Below are 22240 nucleotides of genomic sequence, written 5' to 3' on the forward strand. Positions count from 1 at the left end.
GATGTTCTAATATTCAATGGCAAGCCCCTAAGCTGCCCCCACTTCCCTATGCCCATTCCAGCATAATTTTGACACCAACTTCTGATAATATTTATAAAATGGAACAGTTGGACAATGATTTATGACATACACATTTAGTAAAGCGAAAATTCTAAGTTTTAAATTCAAGGCAATAAAAATTGCAATAACTACAATTGCAAGGTTAGGGGGCCTTGGAACTGCACCCAGACCACTTCAATGAGCTGAAGTGGTGTGGGCGCCTAGTGTCCTTTTTTTTTTTTTTTAATTCTTTATTTTTGGAGTGCATGAAGGTATAACAAGATGGCTCGTCATGCCCCAACAGCATTGACAAGTTTATAATCAGACATTTGTTAACAGTTGGTCAGCATGAGCAAAAGATCAGCACAATTTTATATAACTTAAACAGAGTTTCTAGAAATGCTTGAGAAATACTAAAGGCCTAGTGTCCTTTTAAATAATGTCTCCAGAATGGATATTTTTATTTTGCATTTGAAATTCACCAGGGATTCACTTGGAATTTTCACTATAGTTAATAAATGTCAGTTGATGATATCCTAACAAGGAGATTATTCAAATGGACAAGAACAATGATAATAGTAATAGGTTAGAATTCAATTTTTTTCATGTATTAACTAATCTATTCATGTGAACAAAAAAAAAATGTTCTAATCAATATCCAAGACAATTGATTCATCCACTTATTTCCCAGATTGGGCGATTTGTTACAGTGTGGATTAAAAGTATTTTCATTTTAACAAACAGATTGGTTTAGGTCTTGTTAGAATCATCTCACATGCTTGAGAACACGAACGTGCATTTCCGAACCACTATGCAATGTAGAATACTGCATGATTCACAACTGTATAACTCCTTACCTCTCGGCAACAGACAGAGCCATGTTTTTCAGTCTGTCTTTGTTGGACTGCGGCGTGCTGACCTGGGATACTACAGGACTTAGTAACTTATTAATCAGTTCCAAAACTTTATCCGGATTCTAAGAAAAAAAATTACAATCAGTATTGGATTTGTAGGCAGACAACAATGACAGTGTTCTTTTGTATATCAGATAGGACTCAGTCACATGGAACATTCACAAAATAACTTGCCAGGTATTCCCTCTCTGCAAGGGAGAGGCAGACTCCAGATGATAACTTGGAATCAGCTGCAGGGTATGTCAGTGAGATACGAATGGTAACTATCTAGGCACAGTGAGAAAGAGCCTACATAAAGATTACCCTGTAGACTCAAAGAAGTCTGAAGAGAGAGTCTTCCTGGATTAAAGGAACACCTTAAGCTTTATAAAATAGATATAACGCTGGAGTGTTGTGGAGTTTGCCAGGCCCGCTCCTTTGTAAAAAGATATTCATTTGCCACTAATCAAGCCGTAAGAGGGACCTCTGTTCAGCCACCAGGAGATTATCCATACTGATAATCTCCCAGCCAATCCAACAATTCTCTTACAGAAGCAGTTGGAGGTAGGGTGCATGCATAATCCCCTTACTGCACTGGCAAAGTTTCTTAGAGAGATGCATTGATTTCTGCATTGTGATAGAATGCAAAGCAATCAGGAAGTGCACCCTCCAGGCTGTCTGACTGTCAGTCGGGATGATGGAAGTTAGCAGATTTATAAAAGCGCCAATTACTCTTAAATTACTCTTACTTTTATGATGTAAGAAAGAGAAGACACTCTGTTAACCTCTAAAGCAGCTCAGCAAGCTTAAATGTTTAAGGATTTCAAGTGTTTCTTTAACTATGAAAATTAGGGAGACTGCAAATGTCCAAAGCAATCATCAGAGGAATATCATGCACACAGGGTATCTACCTACCTTGCATTTCAGTTCTGGACTTCCTAATGTCAATTATGTGCAAAAAAAAAGGCTGTCAGTATACTGGCAACAGATGTGGTCAGCTTGGGCACCGCATTTGCAAGGGGAACCTTGATCTTTCCTCCTTCTGTGCAGTCCCTCCTAACCTCCTTTCGTTTTGTAATTTTTTTTTATTTAAAATATATAACTAATCCTCTCTCTCCCCGATTCATGGCATGAACATGCGTTCAGAGCCGGTAAAAGAGGTCCAATAAAAGGCTTCTCTTTGAAGCATTTGATTGGACCATGCAAAGAAGGCTGTGACATCAGACGAGAAATAAAGAGGAGCACCCGAAGCTTCGTCCGTCGGTGGATTCCAGTAAGTTTAACACCTAACTTCCTTTTTTTTTTTTAAGGGGGGTACCTAATAAGGAATGCCTAATAGGGCATTTTAAATTGAAAAGGTGTTAGAGTAACCCTTTGAGGTCTCCATCTGTCTAAAAGGCTAACTCCGATATGGGTCCTTGCTCACAATGCCAAGAAGAATATTACAATATCTCAACAGCAAAACATACGAGATGCTCAAACAAACATTTGGGGTGACTGTACCTCTTATTCCTAGTGATAGGCAACATCTGTGTTGTATAAAAAGATGGCTTTTACACATTACTTCTACTTTCTCATACAATAAGAGATGCAGCTTAAAAAAAAAAAAGGCTTCTAGAGTATACTATAAAATAAGCTTGAAATACAGGGAGGGGGGCTTTACCTTTGCTAAGTCATATAGTTTAGCTGCTTCTTCAAAAAGACCTTTGTTTTCTGCCACTGATGCTACATAGTTAGTAATGGAGTCCGTATCCTTCTTGAATTTATCAATGGCACCAGGCTGCAAAAAACCAAACAAACAAACCACAATAATTACAATGCATACAGATTAAAACAAGAATCAGCACAATATGTAAAAACACCTTAAACACAGAATATGTATTAAGAAAACACCCACACATTTATCGAGTAGAACCTTCACTGAATTTACAAAGCACACAAAAAAATATACATTAGACAAAGTAAGGAGTAAATTGCAAATTATAACAAATGGATGTGCACCAGAGCAGATACAACCACAGCTCCACAGGTGTTTGACGGGTGAAGAAGGGGCCTATATTTAAATAGGTTTTGCTTTTCATTCTTTTTACATTTGCTAGCTATTCAACTAGCACAATGTACATATAAAAAATGTAATTTTTTTTTTTTTTTTTAAACGTGTGTGTATCATGTACCAAAGTCTCCCCTTCACATTAGTAACATATACACAGTACTATAACAAGTATTCAAATTCCTCGCACATTACCTTCTTTCTTCCATCCTTCTCCAGCTTGCCCAAGAGCATGTCAAACTAAACAGAGATGAAAAGATATAAAGAGTCATCCAACTGACAGAGAAGGAAGAACAAGAACACATACATACACAAACAAACATGTCTGTACCTCTCTGCTTTCAATCACAAGATCACTGACACATCGCAGGAACATGTCCTCCCCCTGACTATTCTTTTCATTTCTGAAAGGAGAAATAAGGGGTGATTAGAGAAACAAAATATTGCATTAATAGTCAGAATGGAATTGTGAGACAAATATAAAAAAACGCCCCCAAATGCCCAGGGCAAATGTCTTGTTAGCCTTGCGGATAACTGACATGCCGCTCGGGCTGCTGCTATGACGTCATATTCCGGCTCCCGGCATCACTCTGCGGCGCACGAGGGAGCTGAGCAGAGAGCTCAGGGGAAAGTGCTCCCTCGCCAGCGCTGGCCGGCAGCCCCAGGGAGAGGGAGAACCCCCCCAGCATTCCTAGGGCAGCACAAAACCAGGATACACCACTGTATATAGGTGGTTCATGCATGGGACTTTGCAAGACTGACAAAATGTTACAAACTAGCACAAATGCCGAGATGAGACTGCAAAGTGTCAGACATGGTGATGTAAGAAAGGAGACTATTTACCTCAGAAAGAAGAAGTACTCTAAAGCTTCCCGTGGGTCTGTGGGTTCAAACTTCCGAGTGTAAAGCATCAAAAGACGCACAAAATTCAAACGACGGACACCCGGAGAGTCTTTGGCTTCCTGGCTCACTGCAGACAAAAATACACCATATATAAAATAGTGATGTCTATTATTGAGTCTAACAGCCTTACTGTCCACACATATCAACGGCATAGTGTTTGGAGGGGGGAGGCGGGGGGCTTTCTTAGCTTCCCTGTGTCAATAGTAAACGGTACCACACACTCCACAAGCTCATCAGTACAAATCTCCCAACCAATCCAATGCTCATCTATGAGAAGCATTGCATTCTGCCCCACGAGAAGCACTTTTCCAGTTATTATTATCACCATTTATATAGTGCCAACAGATTCCGCAGTGCTTTACAATATTATAGGGGGGGAGGTTTAACTATAAATAGGACAATTACAAGAAAACTTACAGGAACAATAGGTTGAAGAGGACCCTGCTCAAATGAGCTTCCAGTCTATAGGAGGTGGAGTATAAAAACACAATAGGACAGGAAATCGCAATCAAATAAGGTGGGTAAGAAGCAGAGCTGGAGGAGAGAGCAAGAGACAGGTATGTAAGGTAGAGATTACTCTGGGAGGCCATACACTTTCCTAAAAAGAGATGGGTTTTAAGGCACTTCTTAAATGATGCAAGACTAGGGGAGAGTCTGATGGCGGTAGGCAGGCTATTCCATAGGAAGGGAGCCGCCCGCGAGAAGTCCTGCAAGCATGAGTTGGCCATACGTGTGCGAGCAGTGGACAGGAGAAGGTCATGTGCAGAGCGGAGGGTACGAGGAGGGGCATACCTATGGATCTGTGAATAGATATAAGGGGGGCTAGAATTGTTCAGTGCTTTGAATTGACTTCTATAGGATACATGAAGCCAATGTAAGTACTGATAGAGGGGTGAGATGTGAGAGGAAAATCAGTCGGGCGGGGCAGTACAGCTTTTGGGAAGACCAATTAGGAGAGGGTTACAATAATCCATGTGGGAAATTACTAGAGCATGGACAAGCTCCTTGGTAGCATCTTGCGTAAAAAGGGGCGGATACGGGCTATGTTTTTAAGATGGAACCTACATGATTTGGCAACAAACTGGATGTGAGGCTCAAAGGTGAGGCCAGAATGAAGTATGACGCCAAGACAGCGCGCTTGCAAGGATGGCCTTATGTGGATGCCACTAACCTGAAGTAAGAGGGAAAGAGGAGGATCAGTATTAGGAGGAGCAAAGACAAGGAGCTCAGTTTTTGAGAGATTGAGTTTCAGAAAGCGGGAGGACATCCAGTCAAAGATGGAAGAAAGGCAAGCAGTGACAGATTGCAGGACGGCAGGGGAGAAGTGAGAGATATCTGGGTGTCATCAGCGTACAGGTAGCAGTAAAGACAGAAAATAGAAGGGGACCAAGGACATGTCAGGACCTGCTCTGTCCTGTTTAGATGTCTGGCCTTGGCTTCTGGTATCTAATACTATTTTTACAATTCTTGTTTAGTTTTCCTTGGTTTTTCTGGTTTCCTTTATGCTGGGTTTTCTGGGTTCATTCCTGTATTCCATTCCTGAAAGTCCCAATCTCTTGGATTCCTTTAAAGGTTTGTTTATGTTGCCACACCCTTTCCTTTTCCATTAATCCTTTTGTTTCAGTTGGTTCCTGCAGGCAGTTGCTTCAAGTCCTCTGCCCCTTTCTTGCAGATAAGTGCTGTGTGTGTTTTATTATTTTTTATTTAGTCATGCATATCTAGGTAGATAGGAACCCACCGTAATTGGAGTACTTTGATGCAGTGGTTGGCTGCATACATCTTGGCCATTTATGTATGTCTAAACCTCCAATGTTTAACATATATAGTACTTAGTTTTGTCGCCTCTTGTTTTGCCTATTATATCTTGTCTTGTTTTATTTTGTATTCCCAGTCCATGTACAGTCCTGTCAAGCCCATGTTCTGTTAATGTTTCCCTTATGTATTGTGCACATGTTCTGGGTTTAGCTTTCTATCCTTCTCTGGTTCTGGGTTCTACTAGTTTTGTCTTGTTTGGTGCCTATCCTAGCCTTGCCTTGTTTCTAGTACTGGATACATCTCAGCATTCATCTGCTCTGGCTTCCACTAAGCTGCAACAGGGTCTTGGTATGTGGCTGCACAAACGCTGGTGCTCAACACCAGGGGGCGTGCGGTTACCCTGCACCAGGCCCTACTTATCCACTACCACACTGAAGACTCCTCATATACTACATCAGGCACAGGGGTCCCGATCTTGGGACTGTCACCCGTGACAGGACAGAGCCTTGGGGGGACTCCAACCGAGACAGGACGAGGGGAGGAGGTATCATTAGAGTTGTCTAATTAATAGCTGGGAAAGGTGCCACCATGTCACTTTACAAGAAGTGCTGATTTATCTTGAAAGTTTATAAATGGACAACAAGGGGAAACTCTCTTAAACTGTAAGGCAAGCAGAGGGGTGTGGAGTGTCCTTTAAACTGAAATATAACGCAGTGGTGTGTCTTTGATGCCATCACAGAGGAGAGGCAGGCGTATCTGGATCAAGGAACTAGGAGAACTAAGATTAGGCAGTGTCAATGTGCTGCAATGTTACAAGGGAGATGAAAGAGCGTATGTATGTATGTATGTATGTATGTATGTATGTATGTATATATATATATATATATATATATATATATATATATATTACTGACACAACAAGCAATCAAAAATAACACTGTTTTGTGCCTGGGAATAGACTTCAATAGTGCTTTAAGATTCTCTGAATGTCTCCCTGTGGACGCACAGACTTAACACTACATTAAAGACAATGACCTGTGTCACTCAAATGATGAACAATCTGACAGTTTTACTCCACCATCTATAAAGCTCACATCATGAAGCTCGACACCCTGGGACGCCTTTAGGAAGAGGGTTAACGGATACTAACAAGACCACCTCACTTCCATCCTTTCCTCTCTAAGTTCCCCCTATATCTCATGTAAAATAAAATACAGGAAATGTGGCATTTAGTTGTAAGTAAGTAGTTATGCATTCTTATTGTAAGTAAGTAGTTATGCTTTGCCAACTTAAAGATAGAAAAAGCAATACATTTAGAGAGAGTTTTACAGAATCCTCCATTACCATTTTGGCTCTGGCTCTATTTTATGGTTTTCTTTCAAATTATATATACACACATATATACATACCACCAGGGTAGTGGTGGGGAAAAGAGTTTGGATGAAAACCTTTTCCACGTGAAGTAAATGGATAGTTAATACATTGCTAAACAATAATACACACACCAGTCAAGCCATAAGACTTGCTTTTTCCCACAGAAATCTCACTCAATCTTTAACAGTGCTCTCACTACTGCAAGGGATTCTGGGTAGGCGTATGCAAATGAGTTCAAGGAACTCATTATTGCACTTTACACATGGATTCTTTGGAGTATGTGTCTGCTGTATACAACAGCTTTGAAACACAACTCAGGAAGAGGAGCAAAGCCAGTGAACTGCTCATGGACAGCTGTTTTGTTGTTAATGCAAATCATCAGCATGAGGTTGGTTACTGGCTTGCTATAGAGGCTTGGTGTTACTTGTAAAGTACATACCAATAGAACTGTGTGTGTGTGTATATATATATATATATATATATATATATATATATACATACATACATACATACATACATACATACACACATCTATAAATGTGAATGTCCATCTTCTGTGTGACAAGGATTAAGAGTAACAAAGACAACTGCAAGTGAAGCATATTGTAACAGGGTCCTGTTGAATCAAACTAATCTGTCTTTCTCACACACATTCTATACAGAATGGACGTTTTTAAAATCTTTCATAACACAATTCCCCTGCCTTTACTCTGTACGTTCTACGCAGTTCCTGGATTGAGATAGCTTTTCATGGGCAGCTCAAAGGAGATCTTTCACGTCCCTGGAATTTACACCATTGAATAAAACACTGAAAATCCCCTATAACTAGTTTTAACCTTTTTTCATGAGAAGCTCAGTTTCTTTTAAATTCATTTTAAAGAGTTATTAAAAAAAAAAGAAAAAGAAAAACAACACATAATCCAGTAAAGATCCACAATCCATTGGGAATAAAGAGGAAAGATCTAAACATTATGTTATTCCTCCTCTGCTCTATATGCTTTCTCTATGCTGAGAGCCAAGGACAAAGGACAGAGCTTATACGAATGATTGACAGGGAGTTAAGATGGAGGCACCCAGTCAAAAGGTAGAGAGGTGTGGATTTCTTCATTTAATTTTATTTTTTTGCATCTCAAAAATACATATTTGGTAAATGTAGGGATAAGCATTAAAAAGCACGGGAAGTGACAGCTCTCCTTTAAAGGACCACTCTAGGCACCCAGACCACTTCAGCTTAATGAGATGGTCTGGGTGCCAGGTCCCTCTAGGATTAACCCCCTTTTTTTTATAAACATAGCAGTTTCAGAGAAACTGCTATGTTTATACTGAGGGTTAATCCAGCCTCCAGAGCATGCGCATTCAGCTGATGACGTCACGAGGAAGGAGGAGAGGAGGAGGAAAGCTCCCCGCCCGGCCCTGGAGAAAGGTAAGTGTTTAACCCTTTCCTCTCTCCAGAGCCCGGTGGGAGGGGGTCCCTGAGGGTGGGGGCACCCTCAGGGCACTATAGTGCCAGGAAAACGAGTATGTTTTCCTGGCACTATAGTGGTCCTTTAATTGTATCTCTGTTACGATTGGTTAGTCATCTGGTCATAAGTGTGTACTTACCCAGCTGAGCACTTAACCCAGAAGATTTTATTAACAGCTTCTGTTCAAAGAGAGCCAGGGCTACATGAACAGCATGACAGCGTGTACGTTCCAGGCGGAATAAGAATGCAATGGCTGCCTCAAACTGAGCCGTCAGGAAGAGAACTTGGAAGTAGAGGAATGGCTGCTGATTAAATGCAAAATGAGACTCTCCTAAAATAAAATGAAAAAAAAAAAGATGTGTCATCCAGATACCCGCTTATGGTAACATATTACATACACACACACACAATGTGAGGTCATGTACCATAGTCCTCAAACAGCTGTTTCTGAAGCTGTGGAAGCGTCAGCCTGTCCTGAGTATTGATGGCGTCTTCTTCAAAACATACTTGACTTAACTGAACAGATTACATAAAATAATAAGAGATCACACAAAGCAATACAATATATAATACAAGATAAGGAGGGAACATACAAGTGAGGCAGAGACTTAAAACCAAAATAAATATAGTCAATTAAAGGAATACTAAACACAAAAACAACATTAACTTAATGAAGCTGTTTTGGTGTATAGATCATGTCCCTGCAGTCTAACCGCTCAATTATCTGCATTTTAGGAGAGTTAAATCCATATGTTTATGCAACCCTAGCCACACCTCCCTGCGCTTCCTGTGTCAGTGCTGCACAGCATAGCGTTTTGCTGTGCACGCGCAATGGCCTTCAATGCATTCCTATTGATGATCTCAGCCATGGAGGCAGGGCCACCTGCGGCAAGACTGGCGCGGCGGTGGAGAAAAAGGAAGTAAAATAACCATTTATCTCCACAGAGTGAGGCTGGGGACCTAATCATGTTATATTGTGCATTCCTGACACAATAGCGCTCCTTTAATTTATAATTTCCTCCACTGTTAATTGCCTGCTAGAACCTTTAGCAGCCTCCTCTGTGATTAATGTTTAAATAAAAGAACAGCAGGTAACTTCTAAAGTGTAAACACCGTGCAGTAAAATCTGACCCTTTTTCCATGTTGGCTGTGTGAGTCACAGCCAGGGGAGGTGTGGCAAGGGCTGCACAAAAAGAAACAAAAGTGATTACACTTAAAAGGACAAATAATGGAACAGTGATAGTGCAGGGGTATGATTTATATAACAAAACTGCTTTATTATGCTAAGGTTATTTTCCTGCTTTGAGTGCCACAGTTTAAAAAGTGAACAGATTAAAAAGATTTTGCCTTTTAGCTGAAACCGACATAGCGAATTGCTAGCGTAATGGCCATTGAGGCAAAACTATAACCTCTATTACTATTTTAATCTGCATGGGAATTTGGAATAGTCCACATGTATTTGTTTTTTGATCTGTGTGTTTAGTCTGATGAATACTAGAGCCTTTGCTGCCGCCCAAGAGGGCCTACATCTGTGTGGTCAAATAATACTATAGAATACCTGTTTGTACTACAGCCATTATGTACAGGTAAACTATTGATGGTGACATACAAACACTAGCCAGATCTGTTTCAGAGAACTGAATAATGTTGTCTTTACCACAAAGGGTTCTACAGAGTTTTGTATTTAAATTAAATGATGATGATGATTTTTGGTGAGACTAAACTACTCTATACTAATGCATATGGTATAGAAGTATGTGGATTCATTTGGAAAACTTGTTCCTTGATTAACAGCAGTTTCCCAAGAGTAGAGAAATCTTAACGCAAAATCTCTGTTAACAAGTAAAAATAATAATTCTGTACAGCGCCACTTACTTTGAGCCACAGATAGTCTTCTGTTTTACTGGCCACCTCACTGTGGTTGTCAGTAATATCACATCTCCCAATGATACAGTACACCGCTCTCTTGTACGGATCGGTACTTGCTCTCACGGCTCTTCGGTAATGAAGACGTACTTTATTCTCACAATCAGGAGACAATCTGCAAGTAAAAAAAAAATACTCCTTGTAACAGAGTAACAAAGTAACAGTTGTAGCAGATTTTGTCAAATAGGATCTGTCACATGACAAGAGTTTATTTTAAATTGAAACAAATGGGTACACACTCCTTTTTAAGCTGTAAGAACACAAACTTGTGTTCCTGATGCCATAGTGTTAAAAACACTATTTAGCGCCCCCACCCCCCCTTTAAATAAATAATTTACTTACTTTTATTCCAGCACTGTGGGGGTCTGCCGTCACTGGCTTTGCCCCAATCCACTTCCTTGGCTTTCTTATCAACTCTGTGATCTTAACCAAAGAGGCGACCTGGGGGTGGAGTCAAACGCCCATCTGGCCAATCAGCATCTCCTCATAGAGATGCATTGAATCAATGCATTTGTATGAGGAATGTTCCATGCAAAGTGTGGAGACACTGGACGTCAGTGCTGCACAACACAGGAAGTACCTCTAATAGCCACCTGAGTGACTGCCACTGGAGGTGCCCCTAGGGAGTAATGTAAACACTGCCTTTTCTCTGAAAAGGCAGTGTTCACATGAAAGTGCCAGCAAGGACTATAGGTTCTGGTGACTATAGGGTCCTTTTAAGCACCATATGGTGTTCAAAATACTCTTTGTATCTTCTGCTGTAATATAAGTGCTAATACCGAAGGGAACAGCGGTGAGTGGACCAAAACCACATTGCTGTTACTGTAATTGACGTGCTAATGTTGTTCAATACATTCAGATTCCCACGTAGCTAGTTTTTAGGAGTATGTATTTAAAAAAATAAAATAAAACAGACTGCAAAGCTGCAGGCCTTCCCTTTTATCCCAAGCACATATTTCCAGTCTGTGCCAACAGATTGACCAATCAGAGCAGTAGCTGTGAGTGAGCACATATATGAACGCAGCTTTCCAGTTGTTCTCAATGAGAAAGAGGGAATGTAGGCGTGCTCTAAGCCCAGCGTGCCTGCCAGTTCCACCAACCCCGTGGAGCCAACAGAAGAAGAAATTCTCCCAGGGTGTCTGCTTAAATCACACCTTCCAGGTTTATAAAACACCCTTACCCTCTGCCTTCACTTTTAACGTATTCCTGGAACCAGTTCTTAAACTCTCCCAGTTGATGCTGTGCCCGGTTTACCACATGCTGAGCTGCCATTAAGTCACCGCAGCGCATGCAGTAATAAATCAGCGCCCACACGGGATAGCCATCCACCTCACCATCCTGTAGGAGAGAATAAAACTGTGAGACCAGCCTGGAAGAGATACAAGTGTGTAACAAGAACAGTCAGTGTAAACACATACCTGCAGGCCAGGGATAGGGGCTGGCAGCCGGATATTAAGGAAACTTCGCACAATGTGGAATGTCCCAGGGATGCCTCCTAGCTGAGCCTGCTGCAGGTTCGCAAAAACACTCAGCAGTGTGTAGCTCTTGTAACTGAAATAATTTAAGACATTAAAGGACACTAATCCTGGGGGCATCATGCCATTAATAAAGATTTGCTTGATTCCAGTCTCTAAATTCTTAGCCCAATTAGTGGAGAATGTATTCAGTGGAGACATATCCTGCTTTTACTAAATGGTCAAACTATTTAGATCAGTTACCTCTGTTCCAAGTAAATTAAAGCTTGCCGCACAAACGCCATCTGCATGTGCACACTACAACGGCTTTTCAAAGTGTCACCAGCTGGTACCAAAAAGACATCAGTCATCTGTTTAACCATTGCCCATAGATCAGTCACATTCTGCATGGAGAAATAAAGACAACCATAGCATAACCATACCATAACCATGGCATAAAATGTCAAAGCCTAAACTACTAGCCAGCCCTAAAACATTTCTCAACACACTGTGAGTCAGTGTGTGAGAACGAAAGAGTGTGTTTGTGTGTCCTATCAGGGTGGGAATAAAAGGTGGCATGCCAGTGTGTAAATACAGGTAGGGTGTTTCGTGGAGTGTGTGAATAAAGATGTGTAGTTGCCTGGAATGGTGGAATGAAGTGTGGCATTTGTGTAAACGGTCATATTAATGTGTAGGGTCACTGTGTGTCAGGGCATTGCAGTACCAGTATAGAGTGTAGTCTTTAAATGCACTGATGTAATCTGTCCATTCAATCTTAGCCCAGAAAACTTGCACATTCACTGTCACTATAATAAAAAAATGCAGTCCATTCCCCAGGTGTATCTGCTCATTAATCCCGTGAACTTGCTCGTTTACCCTAGGAATCTGCTTCTATACAGTAACATGTTTATTCACGAATGTATACATTGCTAGGAATTCAAAGCTTATATCATATTTCAAGACCAAAAAAAAAGTGCATTGGAAAAAAATTATTTTCAGTTCGGTTATTTTTGCTTAAAAGTTTGAAATTTACTACTGGATAATTCTCACTTTAGTAAATAGTAAGGTTACTCTTTCCAACCTCTCTAAGAATCTGACCAAGAAAACAGTGAGCGGACTTCCTTCAATTGATGGACTACAATGTCTATTACACTCAGCAACTTAAGCTGACAGTCAAGATTGTTAACTGAAGTCCAACAATGGTATTGGAAAATATTTAACTTCTTTAATAATAATAAAAATGAATGAATTTTTAAAAATGTTTTATAAATATTTACTTTTTATGTATAAAGTTTTAGTCTTCTGCCACCCATAACCTGGCTCCTATGCAAAAAACAACCAGCTTGTCAAACATTCACTAATTGCAGAAATCTCAGTCACCTTGGCTTAATCTGCTAGTGTATATTACTCTGGATTCAACAAAAGTCTCTGGATGATCAGAAATATGTTTTATGGTCAGAGAGGAAGTGTAACAAGTTTATATAGTTGTGGTCTTTTACACAAAGGTTCCAACCCGACATGTTCTACTACACAGCATATAACCAGTATCGGGCGTTAATGGGGTACTGCCAAACAGGACATGGTTGAGGACAATACCTTGTCATCTAATCTTTCTGCAACTGCAACGCACAGGTCCACTAGACTGGTCTGCAGATTATTGTTTACAACCTTCTCATTGTATACGTAAATCTGGAGAGAAAAAAAACAACATAATAAAACACTGTCAGTGATAATCTGAGACATTTTTCTAAATACCAAAATATATTAAAAACACAAAAAAAACACAATAACTTGCCACCATGCGCTGTTTGAAAAAGTATAGAGCAGTTCACTTAATGACTACCTGGGTTAGTTATACATTGGATAAAACACAGAGAAAATTTATGAAAAACATTAAAAAAAGGACAATCTTGCAGACAGATACAGTTAAAAATAAGCAGGGGCAAATAATTTAAAAGTGATCAAGAATAGGTTTTTGTTTTGTCAGATCCAAACAATATCATATAGTTTACTCACTCACCTGTTGAGCATATGCCATTTCCACACTATCCAGAGAACTGCGACCGGGTGCTCCGGATTCACTCATATAACTTGTCTATTTGGGAAGATATAACCATAATATATTATACCAGTAGATAGCATGAAACATTCTCATTGTGACTGTGAGTATATGTTAATCTACAGAAACCCAAAGATTAAAGATGGGAAACAAAAGATCATGCAAGACATCTTTGTTCTTACACAGTGCCAGTAAGAAACATTTATGCGAGTGCTCTTTACACAATTAGTTTTTTTTCCGCATGGATGAGAAGCAGTTAAAGGATCTGCGTGCTGCAGAGTTTATGGTGCCGTCCCACAGGGCGCTAGAGCCGCATATCTTCTGCACTGTCCAGCAGAAGAAGCTAGAATCCTCTATGAAACAAAGCAGGACGGCGCTCAATGACAGACAGCACCAGCTGAGCACTCTCGGCCAGGGAGTGTGGTTCTGCATCTGCTGTAATTTGTACTAAAAAGAGACATCCAGCTCCTCTTGCAGGAGAAGACCAGATGCAGTGCAGGTGCAGGCCCCAAAATATTGCTCTCTGTGTCACATTGAGCCGACTGTATTCCACATGAACTATTTACATAATGTGGGACACATTCTGCATATTTCATCATGCAGTATATCTTTTATGCATGACTAATTACACACACACACACACACAAAATCTAGTGCAATACTAGTACATACATGTTTTCACCATAACAACTTTGCAAAGCTGATAGAACAGAAAGTGCTTTGCGTCCCTTCCCAGCTACTTATAACTGCAGTGTCTGCATGCACAACGAATGGTTTTCTAAAGGTCACAGAGTGTGGTAAGGTGTTTCATTAAAGTATGACGAAAAAATTAAATAAAATAAAAAGCACAGAGCTCGGACTTCTATTATTGTTTATATGATATGGGAGATGCAGCCATCTCTATAGTTTAGAACACTGGGTCTTGTTGTTTTTTTGTTTTTTTTTAATGGAATGCAGTCCCCTTTTGTTTTTTTGCATGCACAACTTACAGGGTTAATTACTAAAGTGAGAATGCAAAGTCAATTTCAAATTTAAGGCAAAAATAGCCGAAATGGAAAAATCTAAGTCAGCTATACTTTCAGTTTGACTACTTTGGCCAAACATTTGAAATTCACATTGAATTGTCACATTGGTGAATTTCCCTGCCGCTTAGTCGCTCAGAGAGAGTGCAGAGGAAGTCCTGCATTGGATGTAACGCGCAGGGTTGAGAGACATCATAGTTCTTTGTTTATTTTTTATTTATTTACTTTTCATTTTGTATTTTTTACTTTGTGTTACCAATTGTTGCTGCATGATCATCCTCCAAGAGCCTCACCAAGATTCTGGTTCCAGAGAGAGATTTTAATGTGCCTGATTTGGTCTTTCATCCTGTAAGTACAATCTAATAATATTTATTGTATTTTTAAATTGCTACACTATGTGATGGTCTCTCCATTTTCCTTTCATGTTTTGAATGTGAGAAAAAGAAAAAAAGAAGGCCTTTCCACGATAAAGCCTATTTTACGTGCGTACTATCAATTTTATCCTTGTGATTGCAAAAATTACCCCACTCCCTTTTGTTGATTTTACAATATTACGCAATTTGCGTTTTGTTCTATTTGTATTTTTTAGATTGTATATGCACAATGTGCATGTTTGGTTGGTGGCTTTTCTGATCGCTGTATGCAGTCCAGTTCACTAAACTGGAAGCTGTGTTGTGTTTAAACCAATATCAGCCAAACTACAGCTGCTATCAGTTTATAGAATAGTTCCACTCATCCTATAGAATGAGGGACACCGCTGTAGGGAGATAAGTGACTTATCCCATAATACCCTCCTGGACAACATTAAGCTCCATAGTCCAGAATGAAAGGCATTCACTATGCCCCATGTGTCAAGGCTGGGTACCTCGCTCTCCTGTGTGAAGTCCAACGCATCTTCTCCTGAAGCAAGCAGAGAGTGCAAGATTTTCTGCTTTACTTGCTCCCATTCCGCGAGCATAGACTCTCTGTGGTAATCTTCGGCCATGGCGAATGTCTGCAGATCAAACACGGAAATTAAAATATGTACGAGGCAAAATAAATGATAAACTTATAACACAATGTTACCAGTGGAAGCGGAAACTATCAAAGTCAGGGACAATATTTCTAAGACAATCAATGGAAATCTTCCAGAACCAGACAGAACTGTAAACTCATTTGAGCATGGCGCAATATAATGTGATTTGTTTATATAACGATTGCAGAGTGCTGTATAATATCATAGAGGTCTATTGTTATAACTCATTCAGTGAGGCAATTAAATCTTCCCTTAAACCACAAGAAGAAAAGTGGAAACGCAAACAGTGCAAGGCTTCGGAAATAGCAAGTAAGGAACAAGCAGAAGGAACCCCATTTGCGTTATGCGTTTTTATTTTCAATGATTTTTGGATGAAAATGTAAAAAAATGCTTTTATTCGCTGGCATGTGGTGTCCCAAATTTAAGCAATTATGCACAAAAACTGATTGAGATTATGGTTATCTGACAGAACGCAATGTATCAAGTTCCAAAAGTGCTACCACCTATCTCACAATTAAATGTGAAGCACCTCAAGGTTTTAACGTGTTATTCCAGCCATCATAATCCCCACAACTGGTTGCAGTGCTTATGATGCTAGTACTGTTCCCTAGGAAGGAGCAAACAGTTTTACAACAGTTTGCCTCTTACGTGGGTTTCTCCAGGATTCAAGACTTCCACGATGGCAGCCTAATCACACCTGGCATCTACAGAGCTGCAGAAGACAGATGTTGACATTAGCAAGCCCAGAACTCCCCATCCAGGCAGGCCAATGATCCTACCAAACGTGGAATTACACCTGTGGCAAGTAACCTAAATATTTCTGCAGCACTCTAACGTAGACGTTTCACAGACACACCGCAAGCACCACAACCACTTCAAGACACTGAAGTGGTCATGGTGCTTGCAGTAAACCTTAAATGAATGTCCTTTTTTATGCTGTATGCTATAGAACTCTTTAATTTAGACCACGCTTTAGCTTCCTTGTTTATTTCTTAACTACAATAACTGTGGTTTTCTGTAGCAGGAGACCGCTCAGCCCAACAAACGTGAAATAACCTACTAGACAAATATCATACCTGTACCAAATCTAAAGTCCTGGAAAACATTTACCCGATGAGATCTTCATTCGAAACACAGCAGAATTACAGAATTACCGTATATACTTGAGTATAAGCAGAGTTTTTCAGCACATTTTTTGTGCTGAAAAACCCCAACTCGGCTTATACTCGAGTCAGAGTCTGTATTATGGCAATTTGCATTGCCATAATACAGACCGGGGGAGAGGGGGGCTGTCAGAGCTGTAACTTACCTTCACAGCAGCTCCTGTCAGCTCTCTCCTCCTCCGCGCCGTCCGTTCAGCACCTCGGTCAGCTCCCACTGTAAGTCTCGCGAGAGCCGCGGCTCTCGCGAGACTTACACTGTGAGCTGACAGAAGAGCTGAATGGACGGCGCGGAGGAGAAGGGAGCTGACAGGAGCTGCTGTGAAGGTAAGTTACAGCTCTGACAGCCCCCCTCTCCCTCACTGAACTACCAATGACACTGGACCACCAAGTAAGGAGAGTCCCCCTCCCTGCCATGTATCAAGCAGGGAGGGGGGACGAAAAAAAATATAATAATAATAAAATAAAAAATTATATTTTAAAAATAATATTTTAAATATATTTTAAAAATAATAATAATAAATTATAATAAATAATAATAAAATAAATAAAAATAATAAAAAAAATGAATCTAACAAAAAAATATTACCATTATAATAATTAAAAAAAATAATAAAAATGCCCACCCCCCACCAAGGCTCTGCAACACACTGCACACACACACACACACACACACACACACTGCACTCATACACACACTGCACTCACACACACACACACTGCACTCACACACGCACACACGCTGCACTCATATACACTGCACTCATATACACTGCACTCATATACACTGCACTCATATACACTCATACACACACACTGCACTCATACACACACACTGCACTCACACACACACTGCACTCATACACACACTGCACTCACACACACACACACACTGCACTCACACACACACTTCACACACACACACACACACACACGCTGCACTCATATACACTGCACTCATATACACTCATACACACACATTGCACTCACACACACACACTGCACTCATACACACACACTGCACTCACACACACACTGCACTCACACACACACTGCACTCACACACACACTGCACTCATTATATACACACACTGTAAATAAATATTCAATTAATATAATTTTTTTAGGATCTAATTTTATTTAGAAATTTACCAGTAGCTGCTGCATTTCCCACCCTAGTCTTATACTCGAGTCAATAAGTTTTCCCATTTTGGGGGGGTAAAATTAGGGGCCTCGGCTTATATTCGGGTCGGCTTATACTCGAGTATATACGGTATCTTTGTATTGCTCCACTTTCAATGTGTAATATTACATTTGAATATAAAAAAAAAAAAAAAAAAAAAAAACACAAAAAAACTTTTACAAAAAAATCAGACAAATCAAAATACGTTCGTACTGGTAAAACGCATAACAAAAACGGATTAATAAAAAAAATACTTACTCTCTTTCTAGATTCCTCAATTGCAGCCAGAAGTAGGTTATCTCTTTCATTCTTTAGGAATCCCTAAAAAAGTACAGTTATTGTTAGGACACTTTATCCAGAAATGTATATTGAATCACAGCAAACGTCAGACTTTCCTTGACATGATGCCACGTTATACTGCCAGTCCATGTTAAATATCATCGAGACCAGGCATAGGCAACCTTCGGCACTGCAGATGTTTTGGACGACACCTCCCATGATGCTTTGCCAGCATTACGGGTGTAAAGAGCATTATGGGGGATCTAGTCCACAACATCTGGAGTACCGAAGGTTGCCTACCCCTGATCTAGACTTTAGTCTACAGCATCCCAATCCATTGTTAAACAAACACTGTGAATTTCTGTGAATTCAAAGCGACTTAAAAGTAATTTTCTAAATTTAGGCTTAAATAGCCAAACTGAAAACGTCACATTAAATTGCTTTAGGAGAAGAATCTGAACTTGGTGAAAATCTATTCTATATTGTTTTAAAAGGGCAATATCAGTTGTGGGGTCTGTGCAGTTTCTGCAAAGACCCCAATGGTGACATGTCGGCATACAAAGGTGGTACCCAGGGCTAAAGTAGATATACTTACCTAACTATCTCTCTGTCCTCAGCACCACCACAATCTTTGCCTCCAGTCAGTATAATCTGCCAGGAGCCAGTACCACACACATATTTTAGTGCATGACTAAGAATACAAAACCGGTATCTATTGAAGAGACCATGTGATCCTCCACTGATGATCTACTGCAGGCCTCAAACTTTCCATTCTGCACTAGCCATTGGCAAGTAAAACTTTAGCCCGAGTGAGTATAAATTCAAACGTGGTGAGTATAAGATGGATCCTATAGGCTTGCAGTGGTAAATTGCAAGGCATGGCTAGTAGTGTACGACTTGAACATTGTAAGCCCTGATCTAATGCATGAAAATTAGATGACTGTTTCCATCAGTCAGCCTGAGGATTTTGTTTTGCCACATATTCACATCAGTTAGCACTTACATGAGACAAAGTACTCTTTCTCATTCATAACTATTGAATGTCATGGAATATAAATGCAATTCCAAAGCAGCCTTTAAAAGGACACTCTAGACACCACAAACACTACTGCACACTATAGTGGTTATGGTTCTGCCAGTCTCTAGGTGCCATCTGCCAGTAATTTGTCCAAGCCTTTACAAACAGCTTCACACTTGCCTTGCTGTGTCAGATACTCACTGTCCTTTCATTCTTTGTTGATCTGATAAAGTGGAACTTCATGCTTCTGTAAAATCATACCACTCATACCAGGTTTAAACAGAGTGTCACCTAATGGCTCTCAATAAATCAATCCTGTTTAAACCAGTTATGAGTTGGCATGATAATGCGGAAATATGAACCTTAAGATCAACTCAGAATGTAAGGACCACAGATACCAAACATAACAAGGTAAGTTTCAAACCGTTTGACAGCCGGTGGCGGCCGGGGACTCCAGGCACATTAACCATGCTGTCGTGATGCCTAGAGTGTCCATTTTAAAATGATAGCACTATATTTCAATGATTTAAATTAAACAATTATGTACGGGAATTCATGTTATGTACAGCAAAGAATTGAGCAGTGAGACTTTAAAAGGCAAAATCTATACACAAAAACTGCTTCACCAATCTAAAGTTGTTTTGGTGACTATAGTGTCCCTTAAAAGAGTTTAAGCTAAGGAGCATGATGGTTTTGCCTGTATTTATTTTTATAAACACTAGGATGTAAAGAAAGGCAATGAATAAATAAATGAAAAAATGAGAATGCCAAACTTCACCTGGATATCAGTATCTTTTATAGGTTCAAGAGGCTCAAACGTTGTAGCTGCACTAAGACTCTCCAACCTCTGTGAAATGTGAGAAATGTCCAAACCTCTGGAGCCCAGGAGAACCGACCTGTAAACAAGACACAGTTTAATCTCGATCTTAAGCAAAAAACCCTGCCCTGCTAAGGTCTATATACCAAGATCCACACCACCCACATCAAATACAACACATTTTTCAACAGACTGAATACATAATAGCACACTTTGGGAAGAATTAATATTAATTCACAGAATTAATATTTTTTACTGAGTTTTGCAATGCAGCTGTCAGTTCACAACAATTCAGCCTACCTCCCTGTAACAAAACCATGGTCATCCAAAGGGATATTGTGTGTCACAGCGCCATCTACTGGTTGTTTGTTCCTACAACAATATGTTTGAAGATATTTTGCATATATTTGCATATGATGGCAAAGCAGACAGAATAGTATAATTTCTAACGTCTGTGTTGCCCTCCTTTGCAGAGTTATATTTTATTATGATATGTGGCTGTCTATATGATCCTCAATATGAGTATGTTGCATGTGTTACATCGTGGGTGTAACCATAAGTCTAATTTAATATGGAAAGGGATTAGTCCTTAGTGGAAATAAAACACTGCGTAGCAATTCCATTAGGAACTGTATGTTTTGTCTGAGATTCCGGAAGCAGAATTTTATTAAACACCTGCTTTCAGGCAGCACTATTCCCTGCTCCTGAGGACCTCGAAGCAAAGATCTACTTTGCCTGTGAGCTGCAAGTAGTAGTAAAGGTAGTTTTGGCAGACAGTGCGGGCAGAGGGATTGATACCTGTCTGGAAGATGTGGTGGTTCCTGGGGCAACTGGAGACGTGAAGTACAACGTATCAGGAAAAGTCTGGATTTCAAGATAAGCATCAGACTACCTAGTTCTCGTTACACTCCCAACAGTCTGGGATTTGGAGTTCGTTTCCTATATCAACAAGTTCTCACACCGCACAAACTAAACTCTGTGCCGAGTCTGTGTGATAGTGCTTTAACAATGCTCTAGGCATGGGCAGCCCTTAGTGACACGCACACCAGGCTGACACCCCATTTAGGAAGGCCTGTCTGCAGATTTTGTCCCCTTGTTACATTATTTTTATTACAGTTATTCCTGGTTGGTTTGTGACTTGCCTCACTTATTTGTGACTGCCATTTGGGGACATACAATTTTATATTTTTTTATTTTACTACAATTAAATGTATGTATTCAATGTGGTTGCTTGATACATTTGTGATGACCTCTTTCCAGTTTCGGATCCCAAGCTTTTTCCCCTTCCGGCCCAAATACCACGTCTCCTGCATTCGTAATCCCCAATGCGGGAAAGTAAGATTCAGTGTTCAGTAACTATAGTAACTGTGACTACAGATGACAATTAGCAGCCCCAGGAATTGCGTTCTTATTCACAATGCCGATTTTGGATGCTTACGCTTTGACGTTAGCAGATTCCTGTGAGGTGCGGGTCATGTTCCTGGAACGCAGCCTCTCTCCAGCCTGCTGGATCTCCTGAAGATTTCTTTCCACATGGGGAAGCTCTGTAACTCCCTCAGTCTCTGCATTGAGTTGCTCTGCTTGCTGCAGCAGTTCTCCAAACCCTTCCCCGTCCATGGCTGTTAAAGAGCTGCGGCGGAGAAAACATTTAGTAAGACAGAAGGGCCACAGCATGGGTTTTAATACTAAAAAAATAGCGTGATCAAGAAGACTAAACCATGGACACATAAATAATGTTTACCTTGAGAAATACCTAACACAGCAAAACAAGTCAATAAGGCTCTTCTGGATTTGCCTATATGCACACAATTCTTTCTTAAAGTAATTCCT

General features: G+C 40.2%; 1 protein-coding gene across 2 annotated transcripts in view; it reads right to left on the reverse strand.

Moving 5' to 3' along the window:
• Positions 1-22240, reverse strand: part of NUP93 (nucleoporin 93) — a 65255-nt gene that overhangs the window by 9205 nt on the left and 33810 nt on the right. For both annotated transcript variants that reach the window (XM_063438298.1, XM_063438297.1), the window contains exons 2-18: positions 21849-22040; positions 20372-20489; positions 18555-18617; positions 15804-15932; positions 13878-13952; positions 13454-13546; positions 12122-12261; positions 11822-11954; positions 11584-11741; positions 10353-10518; positions 8903-8993; positions 8617-8808; positions 3826-3952; positions 3314-3386; positions 3178-3222; positions 2596-2712; positions 897-1015 (exon numbers count right to left, since the gene is read on the reverse strand). In XM_063438298.1, coding sequence (XP_063294368.1) covers positions 897-1015; positions 2596-2712; positions 3178-3222; positions 3314-3386; positions 3826-3952; positions 8617-8808; positions 8903-8993; positions 10353-10518; positions 11584-11741; positions 11822-11954; positions 12122-12261; positions 13454-13546; positions 13878-13952; positions 15804-15932; positions 18555-18617; positions 20372-20489; positions 21849-22027 — 2018 coding nt within the window. In that variant the 5' untranslated portion in view covers positions 22028-22040. The remainder of the gene's footprint in view (positions 1-896; positions 1016-2595; positions 2713-3177; positions 3223-3313; positions 3387-3825; positions 3953-8616; positions 8809-8902; positions 8994-10352; positions 10519-11583; positions 11742-11821; positions 11955-12121; positions 12262-13453; positions 13547-13877; positions 13953-15803; positions 15933-18554; positions 18618-20371; positions 20490-21848; positions 22041-22240) is intronic.

The sequence above is a fragment of the Pelobates fuscus genome, chromosome 12, assembly GCF_036172605.1.
Source record: "Pelobates fuscus isolate aPelFus1 chromosome 12, aPelFus1.pri, whole genome shotgun sequence".
NCBI classification, from domain to species: Eukaryota; Metazoa; Chordata; class Amphibia; order Anura; family Pelobatidae; genus Pelobates; species Pelobates fuscus.